Raw genomic sequence first — 19,034 nt, 5'->3', positions numbered from 1 at the left:
TGGGGTGTCCTGGGGAGGGTTGGGGGGTCCTGGGGGAGATCTGAGGGGTCCCAGGGGGGATTTTGGGGGTCCCTGGGGGGATTTGGGGAGTTCAGAAGGTCCTGGCAGGTCAGAGATCCCCCAAGGTGTTTGGGATCCGGTGCCAGTGGCACCTGCTGCAGGAGCAGAGAGGTGGGGAGGGGTCCTGGGGGTCCTGGGGAGGGGTTTGGGGGGTCCTGGGGGGTCCCAGGGGGGAGATTTGGGGGGTCCTGGGGGGGATTTTGGGGGTCCCAGGGGGGATTTGGGGAGTTCAGAGGGTCCTGGAAGGGTCAGAGATCCCCCAAGTATTTGGGATCCAGTGCCAGTGGCACCTGCTGCAGGAGCAGAGAGGTGGGGAGGGGTCCCAGGGGGGGTTTGGGGGGGTCCTGGGGGGTCCCAGGGGGGAGATTTGGGGGGTCCTGGAGAGATTTGGGGGTCCCAGGGGGGATTTTGGGGAGTTCAGAGGGTCCTGGAAGGTCAGAGATCCCCCAAGGTGTTTGGGATCCGGTGCCAGTGGCACCTGCTGCAGGAGCAGAGAGGTGGGGAGGGGTCCTGGGGGTCCTGGGGAGGGGTTTAGGGGGTCCTGGGGGGAATTTGGGGGGTCCTGGAGGGTCCTGGGGGGGGGAGATTTGGGGGTCCCAGGGGGGATTTTGGGGGTCCCAGGGGGGATTTTGGGGAGTTCAGAGGGTCCTGGAAGGTTCAGAGATCCCCAAAGTGCAGCAACTCCTGCACCAGGTCACAGCTGCTGCAGGACCAGAGAGGTGGGGAGGGGGCTCAGGGGTCCTGGGGAGAGTTTGGGGGGTCCCAGGGGGAATTTGGGGGGTCCTGAGGGGGTCCCAGGGGGGATTTTGAGGAGTTCAGAGGGTCCTGGCAGGTCACAGATCCCCCAAGGTGTTTGGGATCCAGTGCCAGTGGCACCTGCTGCAGGAGCAGAGAGGTGGGGAGGGGTCCTGGGGGTGATTTGGGGGGGTCCTGGGGGGTCCCAGAGGGGATTTTGGGGGTCCCAGGGGGGATTTTGAGGGGTCCCAGGGGGGATTTTGGGGAGTTCAGAAGGTCCTGGAAGGTTCAGAGATGCCCCCAAGTGTTTGGGATCTGGTGCCAGTGGCACCTGCTCAGTGAGCAGAGAGGTGGGGAGGGGGCTGGGGTGTCCTGGGGAGGGTTTGGGGGGTCCTGGGGGAGATCTGAGGGGTCCCAGGGGGGATTTTGGGGAGTTCAGAAGGTCCTGGAAGGTCAGAGATCCCCAAAGTATTTGGGATCCGGTGCCAGTGGCACCTGCTGCAGGAGCAGAGAGGTGGGGAGGGGGCTCAGGGGGTCCTGGGGGGATTTTGGGGGGTCCTGGGGGGTCCCAGGGGGGAGATTTGGGGGGTCCTGGAGGGATTTGGGGGTCCCAGAGGAGATTTTGGGGAGTTCAGAAGGTCCTGGAAGGTCCGAGATGCCCCAAGTGCAGCAACTCCTGCACCAGGTCACAGCTGCTGCAGGAGCAGAGAGGTGGGGAGGGGTCCTGGGGGTCCTGGGGGGTCCTGGGGGGATTTGGGGAGTCCTGGGGGGGTCCCAGGGGGAATTTTGGGGAGTTCAGAGGGTCCTGGAAGGTCAGAGATCCCCCAAGGTGTTTGGGATCCGGTGCCAGTGGCACCTGCTGCAGGAGCAGACAGGTGGGGAGGGGTCCTGGGGGTCCTGGGGGGTCCTGGGGGGAATTTGGGGGGGTCCTGGGGGGTCCCAGGGGGGAGATTTGGGGGGTTCTGGGGGGGATTTGGGGGGTCCTGGGGAAGGGTTTAGGGGGAGTTGGGGAATATTTAGGAAATTTGGGCGAGTTTTGGAGGGAATTTGGGGAGGTTTTGGGGGGGATTTTGAGGGTCCCTGGATGAATTTGGGGTCCCAGGGTGGATTTTGGGGTCCCTGGGGGGTCCCTGGGGATGAATTTGAGGGTCTCTGGGTGGGTTTTGGGTGTTTTTGGGGGGGCCCTGGGTGTGTTTGGGGGTCCTTGGGGTGTTTTTGAGGTCCCTGGGTGGGATTTTGAGGGGTCCCTGGGTGTTTTTGGGGTGTTTTTGGGGGGTCCTTGGGGTGTTTTTGGGGGTCCCAGGGTGGATTTTGGGATCCCTGGGTGGATTTTGGGGATGAATTTGGGGGTCCCTGGGTGTTTTTGGGGTGGTTTTGGGGGGTCCTTGGGGTGTTTTTGGGGTTTTTTTTGGGGTGCTGACCCCCCTGCAGTGCAGCCCCTCCCCAAGGGGGATTTGGGGGGGGTCCCTGGGTGGGATTTTGGGGGTCCCTGGGTGTTTTTGGGTTTTTTTTGGGGTGCTGACCCCCCTGGCCCTGCAGTGCAGCCCCTCCCCAAGGGGGATTTGGGGGGGGGTCTCTGGGTGTTTTTGGGGTGTTTTTGGGGTTTTTTTTGGGGTGCTGACCCCCCTGGCCCTGCAGTGCAGCCCCTCCCCAAGGGGGATTTGGGGGGGGGGTCCCTGGGTGGGATTTTGGGGGTCCCTGGGTGGTTTTTGGGTTTTTTTTGGGGTGCTGACCCCCCTGCAGTGCAGCCCCTCCCCAAGGGGGATTTTGGGGGGTCCCAGGGTGGGATTTTGGGGGGTCCCTGGGTGGGATTTTGGGGTTTTTTTTGGGGTGCTGACCCCCCTGCAGTGCAGCCCCTCCCCAAGGGGGATTTGGGGGGGGGTCCCTGGGCGGTTTTTGGGGTTTTTTTTGGGGTGCTGACCCCCCTGCAGTGCAGCCCCTCCCCAAGGGGGATCAGGTTCTCAATTTCTCGGACGCTGAGGAGCTGCTGGACGACGGCAAACTGCGGTGGGAATTTGGGGAGGGGTCTGGGGGGGGAATTGGGGTCGGTTGGGGGGGATTTGGGGGAGGTTTGGGGGGTTTTGGGGTTTTTTGGGGTTTTTTGGGGTTTTTTTTTGGAGGGGATTTGGGTTTTTTGGGGTTTTTTGGGGGGATTTTGGGGTTTTTTTTATTTTTTGGGGGGGATTTGGGAGGCTGGGAGGGCTCTTGGAAGGGATTTGGGGTTTTTTGGGGGGGGATTTGGGTTTTTTGGGGGGGAATTTGGGTTTTTTGGGTTTTTTGGGGGGATTTGGGTTTTTTGGGGGGAGTTTTGGGTTTTTGGGGTTTTTTTGGGGGGGGATTTTGGGGTTTTTGGTGGGATTTTGGGTTTTTTTTGGGTTTTTGGGGGGGGATTTGGGAGGCTGGGAGGGCTCTTGGAAGGGATTTGGGGTTTTTGGGGGGGGATTTTGGGGTTTTGGGGGGAATTTGGGATTTTTTTTGGTTTTTTCAGGGGGATTTGGGAGGCTGGGAGGGCTCTTGGAAGGGATTTGGGGTTTTTGGGGGGGGCTCTTGGGGAGGATTTTGGGTTTGTTCAGGGGGATTTGGGGTTTTTTTTTAGTTTTTTGGGGTGGGATTTTGGTTTTTTGGGGTTTTTTTTGGGGGGGATTTTGGGGTTTTTGGTGGGATTTTTGGGTTTTTTGGGGGGGATTTGGGAGGCTGGGAGGGCTCTTGGAAGGGATTTGGGATTTTGGGGGATTTTTGGGGTTTTGGGGTTTTGGGGTCTCTGTGGCCTCGTCTCACAGCCCCTTCCCCACAGGGACGTTCGGGACGAGGTGCTGGAGCACGGTGAGACCCCCGGGACCCCCAAAAACCCCCTGGGACCCCCAAAAAAAACCCCTGGGACCCCAAAAAAAAACCCCTGGGACCCCAAAAAAAAACCCCTGGGACCCCAAAAAAACCCCCTGGGACCCCAAAAAAAACCCCAGGGATCCCCAGAAACCTCCCTGGGACCCCCAGAAACCCCTCTGGGACCTTCCAGGACCCGCTCAGCGCTCTGAGAACCCTCTGGAACCTTCCAGAACCTTCCAGGACCCCCAGACCCCTCCCCTCCTAAACTCCCTGGGACCCTCAGAACCCCCCTGGAACCTTCCAGGACCTTCCAGGGACCCCCTGGGACCCCTCAGAACCCCCAGACCCATCTGGAACCTTCCAGAACCTTCCAAGCCCCCTCCAGAACCTCCCTGGGGCCCCTCAAAAACCCCCTGGAACCTTCCAGAACCTTCCAGGGACCCCCTGGGACCCCTCAGAACCCCCAGACCCATCTGGAACCTTCCAGGGACCCTCTGGGAGCCCCTTTGGATCCCTCCAGGGAACTCCCCAGAACTTTCCAGAACCTTCCAGGACCCCCCAGTGTCCGTGTGTCCGTCTGTCTGTCTGTCCTGACCCTGTCTGTCTGTCTGTCTGTCTGTCAGAGCTGACCCTGTCTGTCTGTCTGTCTGTCTGTCAGAGCTCACCCTGTCTGTCTGTCTGTCTGTCTGTCTGTCCATGCTGACCCTGTCTCTCTCTCTGTCTGTCTGTCCATGCTCACTCTGTCTGTCTGTCTGTCTGTCTGTCTGTCTGTCAGAGCTGACCCTGTCTGTCTGTCTGACCCTGTCTGTCAGAGCTCACTCTGTCTGTCTGTCTGTCCATGCTGACCCTGTCTGTCTGTCTGTCTGTCAGAGCTGTCTGTCTGTCTGTCTGTCTGTCTGTCAGAGCTGTCTGTCTGACCCTGACTGTCTGTCTGTCTGTCAGAGCTCACTCTGTCTGTCTGTCTGACCCTGTCTGTCCATGCTGACCCTGTCTGTCAGAGCTGACCCTGTCTGTCTGTCAGAGCTCACTCTGTCTGTTTGTCTGACTGTGTCTGTCTGTCTGTCTGTCAGAGCTGACCCTGTCTGTCTGTCTGTCAGAGCTGACTGTCTGTCTGTCTGTCTGTCTGTCAGAGCTGTCTGTCTGTCTGTCTGACCCTGTCTGTCTGTCTGTCTGTCTGTCAGAGCTGACGGTCTGTCTGTCTGTCTGACCCTGACTGTCTGTCTGTCTGTCAGAGCTCACTCTGTCTGTCTGTCTGACCCTGTCTGTCTGTCTGTCTGTCTGTCAGAGCTGACGGTCTGTCTGTCTGTCTGTCAGAGCTGACGGTCTGTCTGTCTGTCAGAGCTCACTCTGTCTGTCTGTCAGAGCTGACTGTCTGTCTGTCTGTCTGTCAGAGCTCACTCTGTCTGTCTGTCTGATCCTGTCTGTCTGTCTGTCACAGCTGACTGTCTGTCTGTCTGTCTGTCAGAGCTGACGGTCGCTGACCGGCGCCAGAAGCGCGAGATCCGGCAGCTGGAGCAGGAGCTGCAGCGCTGGCAGGTGCTGGTGGACTCCATCACAGGTGAGAGTCTGTCTGTCTGTGTGTCTGTCTGTGTGTCTGTCTGTGTGTCTGTCTGTGTGTCTGTCTGTCCGTGTGTCTGTGTGTCCATCCTGCAGCGCTGGCAGGTGCTGGTGGATTCCATCACAGGTGAGAGGGTCTGTGTGTCTGTCTGTGTGTCTGTCTGTCTGTGTGTGTCTGTCTGTGTGTCTGTCCTTGTGTGTGTCTGTCCTTGTGTCTGTCTGTCCGTCCTGCAGCGCTGGCAGGTGCTGGTGGATTCCATCACAGGTGAGAGTGTCTGTCTGTCTGTCTGTCTGTGTGTCTGTCTGTCTGTCCGTGTGTCTGTGTGTGTGTCTGTGTGTCTGTCCTTGTGTCTGTCTGTCTGTCTGTGTGTCTGTCTGTGTGTCTGTCTGTCTGTCTGTCTGTCCTTGTGTGTGTCTGTGTGTCTGTCTGTGTGTCTGTCTGTCTGTCTGTCTGTCCTTGTGTCTGTCTGTCTGTCCTTGTGTCTGTCTGTCTGTCCTTGTGTCTGTCTGTCCATCCTGCAGTGCTGGTGGATTCCATCACAGGTCATCTGTCATTCCTTCTGTCCCTGTGTCCGTCTGTCCCTGTGTCCGTCTGTCTGTCTGTCTGTCCTTGTGTCTGTCTGTCTGTCCCTGTGTCCGTCTGTCCCTGTGTCCGTCTGTCTGTCTGTCTGCCCACCCTGGTGTCCGTCCCTGTGTCCATCTGTGCCCCTGGCGTCCATCTGTCTGTCTGTCCCCTCAGTGTCCCCCTGTCTGTCTGTCTGTCCTGACCCTGTCCATCTGTCCATCCCCAGGAATGAGCTCCCCAGACTTTGACAGTCAGACTCTGTGTGTCTGTCTGTCTGACCCTGTCTGTCTGACCCTGTCCATCTGTCCATCCCCAGGAATGAGCTCCCCAGATTTTGACAGCCAGACTCTGTGTGTCTGTCTGTCCTGACCCACCCTGTCTGTCTGTCTGTCTGTCCCTTTTCAGGAATGAGCTCCCCAGACTTTGACAGCCAGACTCTGTGTGTCTGTGTGTCTGTCTGACCCTGTCTGTCTGTCTGTCCATCCCCAGGAATGAGCTCCCCAGATTTTGACAGTCAGACTCTGTGTGTCTGTGTGTCTGTCTGTCTGTCTGTCTGTCCCTGCAGGAATGAGCTCCCCAGACTTTGACAGTCAGACTCTGTGTGTCTGTGTGTCTGTCTGTCCTCACTCTGTCTGTCTGTCCATCCAGGAATGAGCTCCCCAGACTTTGACAGTCAGACTCTGTGTGTCTGTCTGTCTGTCCTCACTCTGTCTGTCTGTCTGTCTGTCTGTCTGTCCCTTTTCAGGAATGAGCTCCCCAGATTTTGACAGCCAGACTCTGTGTGTCTGTGTGTCCTGACCCTGTCTGTCTGTCTGTCTGTCTGTCCCCAGGGATGAGCTCCCCAGACTTTGACAGTCAGACTCTGTGTGTCTGTGTGTCTGTCTGTCTGTCTGTCTGTCCCTTTTCAGGGATGAGCTCCCCAGATTTTGACAGTCAGACTCTGTGTGTCTGTCTGTCTGTCTGTCTGTCTGTCTGTCCATCCAGGAATGAGCTCCCCAGATTTTGACAGCCAGACTCTGTGTGTCTGTGTGTCTGTGTGTCCGTCTGTCCCTGTGTCTGTCTGTCTGTCTGTCTGTCCCCAGGGATGAGCTCCCCAGATTTTGACAGCCAGACTCTGTGTGTCTGTGTGTCTGACCCTGTCTGTCTGTCTGTCTGTCCCTAGGAATGAGCTCCCCAGACTTTGACAGTCAGACTCTGTGTGTCTGTGTGTCCTGACCCTGTCTGTCTGTCTGTCTGTCTGTCCCTTTTCAGGGATGAGCTCCCCAGATTTTGACAGTCAGACTCTGTGTGTCTGTGTGTCTGTCTGTGTGTCTGTCTGACCCTGTCTGTCTGTCTGTCCCTTGCAGGAATGAGCTCCCCAGACTTTGACAGCCAGACTCTGTGTGTCTGTCTGACCCTGTCTGTCTGTCTGTCTGTCTGTCCCTTTTCAGGGATGAGCTCCCCAGATTTTGACAGTCAGACTCTGTGTGTCTGTGTGTCTGTCTGACCCTGTCTGACCCTGTCTGTCTGTCTGTCCTTTCCCAGGAATGAGCTCCCCAGATTTTGACAGTCAGACTCTGTGTGTGTCTGTCTGTCTGTCTGTCTGTCCATCCAGGAATGAGCTCCCCAGACTTTGACAGCCAGACTCTGTGTGTCTGTGTGTCTGACCCTGTCTGTCTGTCTGTCTGACCCTGTCTGTCTGTCTGTCCCTGCAGGGATGAGCTCCCCAGACTTTGACAGTCAGACTCTGTGTGTCTGTCTGTCTGTCCTCACTCTGTCTGTCTGTCTGTCCCTTTTCAGGGATGAGCTCCCCAGATTTTGACAGCCAGACTCTGTGTGTGTCTGTGTGTCCTGACCCTGTCTGTCTGTCTGTCTGTCTGTCCATCCAGGGATGAGCTCCCCAGATTTTGACAGCCAGACTCTGTGTGTCTGTCTGTCTGTCCTCACTCTGTCTGTCTGTCTGTCCCTTTTCAGGAATGAGCTCCCCAGACTTTGACAGCCAGACTCTGTGTGTCTGTGTGTCTGACCCTGTCTGTCTGTCTGTCTGTCTGTCCCTGCAGGGATGAGCTCCCCAGATTTTGACAGCCAGACTCTGTGTGTCTGTGTGTCTGACCCTGTCTGTCTGTCTGTCTGTCCATCCAGGGATGAGCTCCCCAGATTTTGACAGCCAGACTCTGTGTGTCTGTCTGTCTGTCTGTCCTCACTCTGTCTGTCTGTCCCTTTTCAGGAATGAGCTCCCCAGATTTTGACAGCCAGACTCTGTGTGTCTGTCTGTCCTCACTCTGTCTGTCTGTCTGTCTGTCCCCAGGGATGAGCTCCCCAGATTTTGACAGCCAGACTCTGGCCGTGCTGCGGGGTCGGATGGTTCGGTACCTGATGCGCTCGCGGGAGGTGCGGCCCCAAAAACACCAAAAATATCCCCAAAAACCACCCCAGAAACACCAAAAATATCCCAGAGACACCCAAAAAACACCAAAAATATCCCCAAAAACACCAAAAATATCCCCAAAAACCACCCCAAAAACACCAAAAATATCCCCAAAAACCACCCCAAAAACACCAAAAATACCCCAAAACCACCCCAAAACCACCAAAAATATCCCCAGAAACACCCAAAAAACACCCCAAAAACACCCCTCAGATACCCCCAAATAGCCCAGAAAACACGAATATTACCCCAAACACCCCAGAAACACCCAAAACCACCCCAAAATATCCCAGAGACACCAAAAATACCCCAAAACCACCCCAAAAACATCAAAAATACCCCAAAAACCACCCCAAAACCACCAAAAATACCAAAAATATCCCCAAAAACCACACCAAAACCACCCCAAAACCACCAAAAATATCCCCAAAACCAAGCCCAAAAACACCAAAAATACCCCAAACACCACCCCCAAACCACCCCAAAACCACAAAACATACCCCAGAAACACCCAAAAAACACCCCAAAATATCCCAGAGACACCAAAAATACCCAAAAAACAACCCCAAAAACACCAAAAATATCCCCAAAACCACCCCAAAAAACACCAAAAATATCCCCAAAAAACACCCCAAAATATCCCAAAACCACTAAAACCACCCCAGAAACACCCCAAAACCACCAAAAATACCCCAGAAACACCCAAAAATACCCCAAAATATCCCAGAAACACCAAAAATACCCCAAAATATCCCAGAAACACCAAAAATACCCCAAAACCACCCCAAAAAACACCAAAAATATCCCAGAAACACCAAAAATACCCCAAAAACAACCCCCAAACCACCCCAGAAACACCCAAAACCACCCCAAAATATCCCAGAGACACCAAAAATACCCCAAAACCACCCCAAAAAACACCAAAAATACCCCAGAAACACCCCAAAACCACCGAAAATGCCCCAAAATTACCCAGAAACACCAAAAATGCCCCAAAACCACCTGAAAAACACCCCAAAAATACTCCAAAACCACCCAAAACACCTCAGAAACACCCTAAATACCCCAAAAATGCCCCATATACCCCCAAACCACCCTAAAAACACCCAAAATACCCCAAATCACCCCCAAAAAAAACCCCAAAAGCCCAAAAAATCCCCAAAAAACCCCAAATCCCCCCAAATCACCCCGGGATCCCTCCAAAACCTTCAACAACTCCCCCAAAAACCCCAAAAAAAACCCCAAAACCCTCCCCAAACCCTCTCAAAAGTCTCCCCTGAAACCCCTGAGGGACCCCAAAAAATCCCAAATCCCCCCAAAAACCCCAAATCACCCCAGGATCCCTCCAAAACCCTCAACAACTCCCCCCAGAAACCCCCCAAAACCCCAAAAAATCTCCCAAAATTCCCCACAAGGGATCCCCCAAAACCTCTGGGGGACCCCAAAAAAACCCAAAAAAAAATCCCCAAAAACCCAAAAAACGCCAAAAACCCCCCAAAAATCCCAAAAACCCCAAAAAACCCCCAAACCCCCAAAAAATCCTAAAATCCACCTAAAAACTCCAAATCCCCCCCAGATCACCCTGGGATCCCTCCAAAAACCTCAACAACTCCCCCAAAACCCCCCCAAAAAAACCCCAAAAACCCAAAAAATCTCCCAAAATTCCCCACAAGGGATCCCCCAAAACCTCTGAGTGACCCCAAAACCCCAAAAAAACCCCAAAAATCCCAAAACCCCCCCAAAAAACCCCAAAACCCCCCCAAAAAATCCCAAAATCCACCTAAAAACCCCAAATTCCCCCCAGATCACCCCAGGATCCCTCCAAAAACCATCAACAGCTCCCCCAAAAACCCAAAAAATCTCCCAAAATTCCCCACAAGGGATCCCCCAAAACCCCTGAGTGACCCCAAAAAACCCCAAAAACCCCAAAAAACCCCAAATCCCCCCAGATCACCCCAGGATCCCTCCAAAAACCATCAACAACTCCCCCCAAAAACCCCCAAAAAAACCCCAAAAACCCAAAAAATCTCCCAAAATTCCCCACAAGAGATCCCCCAAAACCCCTGAGTGATCCCAAAAAAATCCCAAAAACCCCAAAAACCCCAAAAAAACCCCAAATCCCCCCCAGATCACCCTGGGCAGAGCCACCAAGGACAACCAGATCGACGTGGACCTGGCGCTCGAGGGCCCGGCCTGGAAAATCTCCCGCAAGCAGGGTGGGCTTGGGGGGTTTTTTTGGGGGGGTTTTGGGGTTTTTGGGGGGTTTTGGGGTTTTTTTGGGGTCCCTCAGGGGTTTTAGGGGGTTTCTTGGAGGGGGTTTGGGGAGATTTTGGGGGTTTTTTGTGGGTTTTTTTGGGAGTTGTTGAAGATTTTGGAGGGATCTCAGGGTGATCTGGGAGGGATTTGGGGTTTTTTGGGGTTTTTTTTGGGGGGGTTTGGGGTTTTTTTTGGGGGTCCTCCAGAGGTTTTGGGGGATCCCTTGAGGGGGTTTGGGGAGGTTTTGGGGTTTTTGGGGTTTTTTTCTGGGGTTTTTTGGGAGGAGTTGGGTTTTTTTGGAGGGATCTCAGGGTGATCTGGGAGGGATTTGGGTTTTTTTGGGGGGGGGATTTGGGGCTTTTTTGGGGGTTTGGGGTTTTTTGGGGTCCCTCAGGGGTTTTAGGGGGTTCCTTTGAGGGGGTTTGGGGAGATTTTGGGGTTTTTTTGGGGTTTCTGTGGGATTTTTTGTGGTTTTTTGGGGGAGTTGTTGACATTTTTGGAGGGATCCCGGGGTGATCTGGGAGGGATTTGGGTTTTTTGGGGGGGGGTTGGGTTTTTTTTGGGGTCACTCAGGGGTTTTAGGGGATCCCTTGAGGGGGTTTGGGGAGATATTTTGGATTTTTGGGGTTTTTTTTCTGGGGTTTTTTGGGGGAGTTTTTGAAGGTTTTGGAGGGATCTCAGGGTGATCTGGGAGGGATTTGGGGTTTTTTGGGGGGATTTTGGGTTTTTTGGGGGATTTGGGATTTTTTTGGGGTCACCCAGAGGTTTTAGGGGATTCCTTGAGGGGGTTTGGGGAGGTTTTTGGGTTTTTGGGTTTTTTTTTCTGGGGTTTTTTGGGGAGTTGTTGAAGGTTTTGGAGGGATCTCAGGGTGATGTGGGAGGGATTTGGGGTTTTTTTGAGGGGCTTTTGGGGTTTTTGGGGGGGATTTGGGGTTTTTTTGGGGTCCCTCAGGGGTTTTAGGGGATCCCTAGAGGGAATATTGGGAGATTTTTGGGGTTTTTGGGGGGGTTTCTGGGGTGAGTTGGGTTTTTTTGGAGGGATCTCAGGGTGATCTGGGAGGGATTTGGGGTTTTTGGGGGGGTTTGGGGTTTTTTTGGGGTCACTCAGGGGTTTTGGGGGATCCCTCGAGGGGATATTGGGAGAGTTTTTGGATTTTTGGGGTTTTTTTGGGGGATTTCTGGGGGGAGTTGGGTTTTTTTGGAGGGATCTCAGGGTGATCTGGGAGGGATTTGGGATTTTTTTGGGGTTTTTTGGGGGATTTGGGGTTTTTTTGGGTCCTTCAGGGGTTTTAGGGGATCCCTTGAGGGGGTTTGGGGAGATATTTTGGATTTTTGGGGTTTTTTTTGTGGTTTTTTTGGGGAGTTGTTGAAGGTTTTGGAGGGATCTCAGGGTGATCTGGGGGGGATTTGGAGTTTTTGGGGTTTTTTTTGGGGTGCATTTGGGGTTTTTTGGGGGGATTTGGGTTTTTTTGGGGGTCCCTCAGGGGTTTTGGGGGATTCCTTGGAGGGGGTTTAGGGAGATTTTGGGGTTTTTTTGGGGTTTCTGTGGGATTTTTTGGGGGAGCTGTTGACATTTTTGGAGGGATCCCGGGGTGATCTGGGGGGGATTTGGGGTTTTTGGGGTTTTTTGGGGGGATTTGGGGTTTTTTTTGGGGTCCCTCAGGGATTTTGGGGGATCCCTTGAGGGGATATTGGGAGATTTTTTGGGTTTTTTGTGGGTTTTTTGGGGGAGTTGTTGACATTTTTGGAGGGATCCCAGGGTGATCTGGGAGGGATTTGGGGTTTTTTTGGGTTTTTTTTTGGGGTGCATTTGGGGTTTTCGGGGGGATTTGGGTTTTTTTTGGGGTCACCCAGAGGTTTTAGGGGATCCTTTGAGGGAATATTGGGAGGTTTTTGGGGTTTTGGGTGGGTTTTTGGGGTTTTTTTGGGGGAAGTTACTGAGATTTTTGAAGGGGATCCCAGGGTGATCTTTGAGTGGATTTGGAGTTTTTGGGGTTTTTTGGGGGTTTTGGGGTTTTTTGGGGTCCCTCAGGGGTTTTAGGGGGTTCCTTGGAAGGGATTTGAGGAGGTTTTTGGGGTTTTTGGGGTTTTTTTTGTGGTTTTTTGGGGGAGTTGTTGAAGGTTTTGGAGGGATCCCAGGGTGATCTGGGGGGGATTTGGTGTTTTGGGGGTTTTTTGGGGGTTTTGGGGTTTTTTTGGGGTCCTTCAGGGGTTTTAGGGGGTTCCTTGAGGGGGTTTGGGGAGGTTTTTGGGGTTTTGGGGGTTTTTTTGTGGGTTTTTTGGGGGAGTTGTTGAGGTTTTTGGAGGGATCCCGGGGTGATCTGGGAGGGATTTGGGATTTTTTTGGGGGGGATTTGGGGTTTTTTTGGGGGATTTGGGGTTTTTTTGGGGTCCCTCAGGGGTTTTAGGGGGTTTCTTGGAAGGGATTTGGGGAGGTTTTTGGGGTTTTTTTGTGGTTTTTTGGGGGAGTTGCTGACATTTCTGGAGAGATTCCCAGGGTGATCTTGGAGTGGATTTGGTGTTTTGGGGGTTTTTTTGGGGTGCATTTGGGTTTTTTTGGGGGATTTGGGTTTTTTTTGGGGTCCCTCAGGGGTTTTGGGGGATCCCTCGAGGGGATATTGGGAGATTTTTTTGATTTTTGGGGTTTTTTGGGGGAGTTGTTGAGGGTTTTGGAGGGATCTCAGGGTGATCTGGGAGGGATTTGGGGTTTTTTGGGGGGGATTTGGGGTTTTTTGGGGTTTTTTTTGGGGGGGATTTGGGTTTTTCTGGGGGATTTGGGTTTTTTTTGGGTCCTTCAGGGGTTTTAGGGGATCCCTAGAGGGAATATTGGGAGATTTATTGGGGTTTTGGGGGTTTTTTTGGGGGGGTTTCTGTAGGGACTTGGGATTTTTTGAAGGGTTCCCAGGGTGATCTGGGAGGGATTTGGGGTTTTTTGGGGGATTTGGGGCTTTTTGGGGGGTTTGGGTTTTTTTTGGGGTCCCTCAGGGGTTTTAGGGGATTCCTTGAGGGGGTTTGGGGAGATTTTTGGGGGTTTTTTCTGGGTTTTTTGGGGAGTTGTTGAAGGTTTTGGAGGGATCTCAGGGTGATCTGGGGGGGGATTTGGGATTTTTTTGAGGGGGATTTGGGGTTTTTGGGGTTTTGGGGTTTTTTTTGGGGTCACCCAGAGGTTTTGGGGGATCCCTTGAGGGAATATTGGGAGATTTTTGGGGTTTTGGGTGGGGTTTTGGGGTTTTTTGGGGGGAGTTGTTGAGGTTTTTGGAGGGATTCCGGGGTGATCTGGGAGGGATTTGGGATTTTTTGGGGGGTTTTTTGGGGGGTTTGGGGTTTTTTTGGGTCACTCAGGGGTTTTAGGGGATCCCTTGAGGGGGTTTGGGGAGGTTTTTGGGGTTTTGGGTGGGTTTTTGGGGTTTTTTTTGGGGGGAGTTACTGAGATTTTTGAAGGGGATCCCAGGGTGATCTTGGAGTGGATTTGGAGTTTTTGGGGTTTTTTGGGGGGTTTGGGGTTTTTTTGGGGTCATCCAGAGGTTTTAGGGGATCCCTAGAGGGAATATTGGGAGATTTTTGGGGTTTGGGGGGGTTTTTGGGGGTTTTTTGGGGAGTTGTTGAAGGTTTTGGAGGGATCTCAGGGTGATCTGGGAGGGATTTGGGGTTTTTGGTTTTTTTTGGGGGGTTTGGGGTTTTTTTGGGGTCCTCCAGAGGTTTTGGGGCATCCCTCGAGGGGATATTGGGAGGTTTTTGGGGTTTTTTGGGGGGGGTTTCTGTAGGGACTTGGGATTTTTTGAAGGGTTCCCAGGGTGATCTGGGAGGGATTTGGGATTTTTTTGGGGGGTTTTTTGGGGGGTTTGGGGTTTTTTTGGGGCTTTGGGGGTTTTTTGGGGGGGTTTGGGGTTTTTTTGGGGTCCCTCAGGGGTTTTAGGGGATCCCTTGAGGGGGTTTGGGGAGGTTTTTGGGGTTTTTGGGGTTTTTTTCTGGGTTTTTTTGGGGAATTGTTGAAGGTTTTGGAGGGATCTCGGGGTGATCTGGGGGGGATTTGGGATTTTTTGGGGTTTTTTGGGGGATTTGGGTTTTTTTGGGTGGATCACAGATTGTCCTGGGGAATTTGGGGTTTTTTGGGGGATTTGGGGTTTTTTTGGGGTCCCTCAGGGGTTTCAGGGGGTCCCTCTGAAGGATTTTGGGAGGTTTTCGGGGTTTTGGGGACTTTTTTGGGGTGATCAAGCTGAAGAACAAAGACAAATTTTATCCTTTTTAACCCCTCAAAACCCCCCAAAAAAACCAAAAAAATCCCCCAAAAAACCCCAAATTCCTCTGAGATCACCCAGAACCCTCTGGAAATTTTGGGAATTCTCTGGAAATTTTGGGATTTTTTGGGAATTGTTGGGAATTCTCTGGAATGTTTGGGATTTCTCCTCTCAGGGGTGATCAAGCTGAAGAACAAAGACAATTTAAAACTCTTTTAACCCCTGAAACCCCCCCCAAAAAACCCCAAAATTCTCTGGGATGGCCCAGAACCCTCTGGAAATTTTGGGACTTTTTTGGAATTCCCTAAAATTCCCTAAAATTTTGGGATTTCCCATCTCAGGGGTGATCAAACTGAAGAACAAAGACAATTTTAAACCCTTTTAACCCCTCAAAACCCCCAAAAACCCCAAAAAAATCTCCCAAAAAACCCCAAAATCCTCTGGGATGGCCCAGAACCCTCTGGAAATTTTGGGAATTCTCTGGAATTTTTGGGAATTCTCTGGAATTGTTGGGAATTCTCTGGAACTGTTGGGAACTCTCTGGAATTTTCCCCCCAGGGGTGATCAAGCTGAAGAACAAAGACAATTTAAAACTCTTTTAACCCCTGAAACCCCCCCCAAAAAACCCCAAAATCCTCTGGGATGGCCCAGAACCCTCTGGAAATTTTGGGATTTTTTTGGAATTCCCTAAAATTCCCTAAAATTTTGGGATTTCCCCAAGAACAATGTCAATTTTTAGCCCTTTTAACCCCTCAAAACCCCCCGAAAAAAACTAAAAAAAACCCCCAAAAAACCCCAAAATCCTCTGGGACCACCCAGAACCCTCTGGAAATTTTGGGAATTTTCTGGAATTGTTGGGAACTCTCTGGAATTTCCCCCCCAGGGGTGATCAAGCTGAAGAACAACGGCGATTTCTTCATTGCCAACGAGGGCCGGCGCCCGATTTACATCGACGGGCGCCCGGTGCTGGGGGGCAACAAATGGAAACTGAGCAACAACTCCGTGGTGGAGGCGAGTCCTGGGGGGGCTGGGGGGCTTGGGGGGGGTCCCCAGGGGATTTTGGGGGGTCCTGGGGGGGTCCAGAAGGTCCTGGGGGTCCTTGGGGGGGGTTTTGGGGCACCCTGAGGGGGTTTTGGGCATCCCCAGGAGATTTTGGGGGGGGGTCCTGGGGGGCTCTGGGGGATCCTGAGGGGGCTCTGGGGGGGTTTGGGGGGTCCTGGGGGGATTGGGGGGTGTTTGGGGGGTCCTGGAGGGGTTTGTGGGGGGCCTCAGGGGGTCCTGGGGAGGTCCCTGGGGGGCTTTGGGGTTTCCTCAGGGGGGTCCTGGGGGGTCCTGGGAGCCTTGGGGGGTCCCCAGGGGATTTTTGGGGGGTCCTGGGGGGCTTTGGGGGTCCTCAGGGGGGTTTTGGGGGGGTTTTAGGGGGTCCTGGAGGGCTCTGGGTGGGTTTGGGGGGTCCTGGGGGGGGGTCCCAGAGGGTCCTGGGGGGGGGCTGGGGGTCCTGAGGGGGTCCTGGGGGTCCTTGGGGGGGTTTGGGGTCCTGGGGGGGTGGGGGGGGGGTTTTGAGGGGGTCCTGGGGGGCTTTGGGGGTTCCTGGGGGGATCCTCAGGGGGTCCTGAGGGGGTTGGGGGAGTCCCTGGAGGGGTTTAGGGGGGTCCTGGGGGGGGTCCTGGGGGGATTTGGGCATCCCCAGGGGATTTTGGGGGGGGGTCCTGGGGGGCTCTGAGGGATCCTGAGGGGGCTCTGGGGTTTCCTCAGGGGGTCCTGGGGGGGTTTAGGGGGTCCTGGGGGGATTGAGGGGGGGTTGGGGGGTCCTGGAGGGGTCCTGGGGGGCTTTAGGGGATCCATGGGGGGGGTTTTGGGGAGGTGTTTGGGGGTCCTGGGGGGCTCTGGGTGGGTTTGGGGGGTCCTGGGGGGGTCCTGGGGGATCCTTGGGGGGGTTTGGGGGGGGGTTCTGGGGGGTCCTGGGGGGGTCTGGTGGTCCTTGGGGGGCTTGGGGGAGTCCCTGGGTGGGGTTGGGGGGGCTTTGGGGGGGTCCTGGGGAGGTTTGGGGGTTCCTGGGGGTTCCTCAGGGGGGTTTTGGGGGGGTTTTAGGGGGTCCTTGGGGGGTCCTTGGGGGGGACTGGGGGGGGACTGGGGGGTCTTTGGGGGGTCCCCAGGGGATTTTGGGGGGCCTGGAGGAGTTCGGGGGGGGGTTCCTGAGGGGCTTTGGGGTCCCTCCATTTGGGAACGGGTCTGTGGGGTCTCTGATTTGGGGTCTGTCTCTGTATTTGGAGTCTGTATTTGGGGTCTCTGTATTTAGGGTCTGTTTTTGGACTCTGTTTTTGGGGTCTCTCTTTTTGCTCTCTGATCTCTCTCTATATTTGGGCTCTCTGATCTCTCTGTGTATTTGGGGTCTCTCTGTATTTGGGGTCTCTATATTTGGGGTCTCTGATTGATTTGGGGTCCGTTTTTGGGGTCTCTCTGATTTGGGGTATCTCTCTGTTTTTGGTCTCTGATCTCTCTCAGTATTTGGGGTCTGGTTTTGGGGTTTCTCTCTGGGGTCTCTCTGTTGTTGGGGTTTCTGTTTTTGGGGTCTCTATTTGGGATCTATATTTGGGGTCTCTCTCTGTATTTGGGGTCTGTATTTGGGATCTCTGTTTTTGGGGTTTCTGTTTTTGGGGTCTGTATTTGGGATCTATATTTGGGCTCTCTCTGTATTTGGGGTTTCTGTTTTTGGGATCTCTCTATTTGGGCTCTCTCTCTCTCTCAGATCGCCAGTCTCCGGTTCGTGTTCCTGATCAATCAGGAGCTGATCGCGCTGATCCGCAGCGAGGCCGCGCGCCTCAGCCACCAGTGACACCAGTACAGACCAGTACAAACCAGTAACAACCAGTACAAACCAGTATGGGACTGGGAACAGCCCAGTAACAACCAGTGACAACCAGTAACACCAGTAACACCAGTGACACCAGTTCTGATCGCGCTGATCCGCAGCGAGGCCGCGCGCCTCAGCCACCAATAAAAACCAGTAAAAACCAGTATGGGACTGTGCAGGACTGGGAACAGCCCAGTAACAACCAGTAACAACCAGTAATGACCAGTACAAACCAGTAACGACCAGTAACCAGTATGGGACTGGGAACGTCCCAGTAACAACCAGTGACACCAGTAACAACCAGTATGGAACACCAGTGACACCAGTTCTGATCGCGCTCATCCGCAGCGAGGCCGCGCGCCTCAGCCACCAATAAAAACCAGTACAAACCAGTACAAACCAGTATGGGACTGTGCAGGACTGGGAACAGCCCAGTAACAACCAGTGACAACCAGTGACACCAGTTCTGATTGCACTCATCTGCAGCGAGACCTCAGCCACCAGTAGTGACCAGTAAAAACCAGTATGGGACTGGGAATGTCCCAGTAAAAACCAGTATGGGACTGGGAATGTCCCAGTAAAAACCAGTATGGGACTGGGAATGTCCCAGTAAAAACCAGTATGGGACTCTACAGGAGTGGGAACAGCCCAGTGACACCAGTAACACCAGTAACAACCAGTATGGAACACCAGTGATAACCAGTGACAACCAGTAACACCAGTTTGTGACACCAGTAACAACCAGTGACACCAGTACTGGACTGGGAACAGCCCAGTGACACCAGTAACAACCAGTAACAACCAGTATGGAACACCAGTGACACCAGTAACAACCAGTGACAACCAGTATGGGACTGGGAACAGCCCAGTGACACCAGTAACAACCAGTAACAACCAGTATGGAACACCAGTAATGACCAGTGATAACCAGTGACAACCAGTAACACCAGTTTGTGACACCAGTGACAACCAGTGATAACCAGTGACAACCAGTACTGGACTGGGAACAGCCCAGTGACACCAGTATGGGACACCAGTGACACCAGTAACAACCAGTGACAACCAGTGACAACCAGTAACACCAGTATGGGACTGGGAACAGCCCAGTGACACCAGTATGGGACACCAGTGACAACCAGTGCCACCAGTATGGGACTGGGAACATCCCAGTAAAACCAGTTTGAAAGTGTGACCTTCCCAGTGCTCCCAGTTTGGGACTGGGACTATCCCAGTGCTCCCAGTTTGGGACTGGGACTATCCCAGTGACCTCCCAGTGCTCCCAGTTTGGGACTGGGGCTCTCCCAGTGCTCCCAGTTTGGGACTGGGAACATCCCAGTGCTCCCAGTTTGAGAGTATGACCTTCCCAATGCCACCAGTTTGGGACTGGGACTGTCCCAGTGACCTCCCAGTGCTCCCAGTTTGGGACTGGGACTGTCCCAGTGGCTTCCCAGTGCTCCCAGTTTGGGACTGGGAACATCCCAGTGCTCCCAGTTTGAGAGTGTGACCCTCCCAGTGCTCCCAGTTTGGGACTGGGAC

General features: G+C 53.6%; 1 protein-coding gene across 4 annotated transcripts in view; it reads left to right on the top strand.

Moving 5' to 3' along the window:
- The window catches only part of MCRS1 (microspherule protein 1), a 30,109-nt gene extending 11,951 nt beyond the window's left edge, over nt 1–18,158 (top strand). For 3 of the 4 annotated variants that reach the window (XM_033083428.2, XM_033083431.2, XM_033083430.2), the window contains 7 exons: nt 2,727–2,802; nt 3,590–3,618; nt 5,087–5,179; nt 8,031–8,113; nt 10,279–10,366; nt 15,528–15,655; nt 17,394–17,901. In XM_033083428.2, coding sequence (XP_032939319.1) covers nt 2,727–2,802; nt 3,590–3,618; nt 5,087–5,179; nt 8,031–8,113; nt 10,279–10,366; nt 15,528–15,655; nt 17,394–17,480 — 584 coding nt within the window. In that variant the 3' untranslated portion in view covers nt 17,481–17,901. Of the gene's footprint in view, nt 1–2,726; nt 2,803–3,589; nt 3,619–5,086; nt 5,180–8,030; nt 8,114–10,278; nt 10,367–15,527; nt 15,656–17,393; nt 17,902–18,051 lie in introns of those variants that run through there. The other variant, XM_033083429.1, reaches the window with a different exon arrangement.
- The last annotated feature ends 876 nt before the right edge of the window (nt 18,159–19,034 follow it).

The sequence above is a fragment of the Catharus ustulatus genome, chromosome 31, assembly GCF_009819885.2.
Source record: "Catharus ustulatus isolate bCatUst1 chromosome 31, bCatUst1.pri.v2, whole genome shotgun sequence".
In the NCBI taxonomy this organism is placed as follows: Eukaryota; Metazoa; Chordata; class Aves; order Passeriformes; family Turdidae; genus Catharus; species Catharus ustulatus.
The sequence above is the reverse complement of the archived record's forward strand: the minus strand, read 5'-3'. Positions and strand labels throughout refer to the sequence as shown.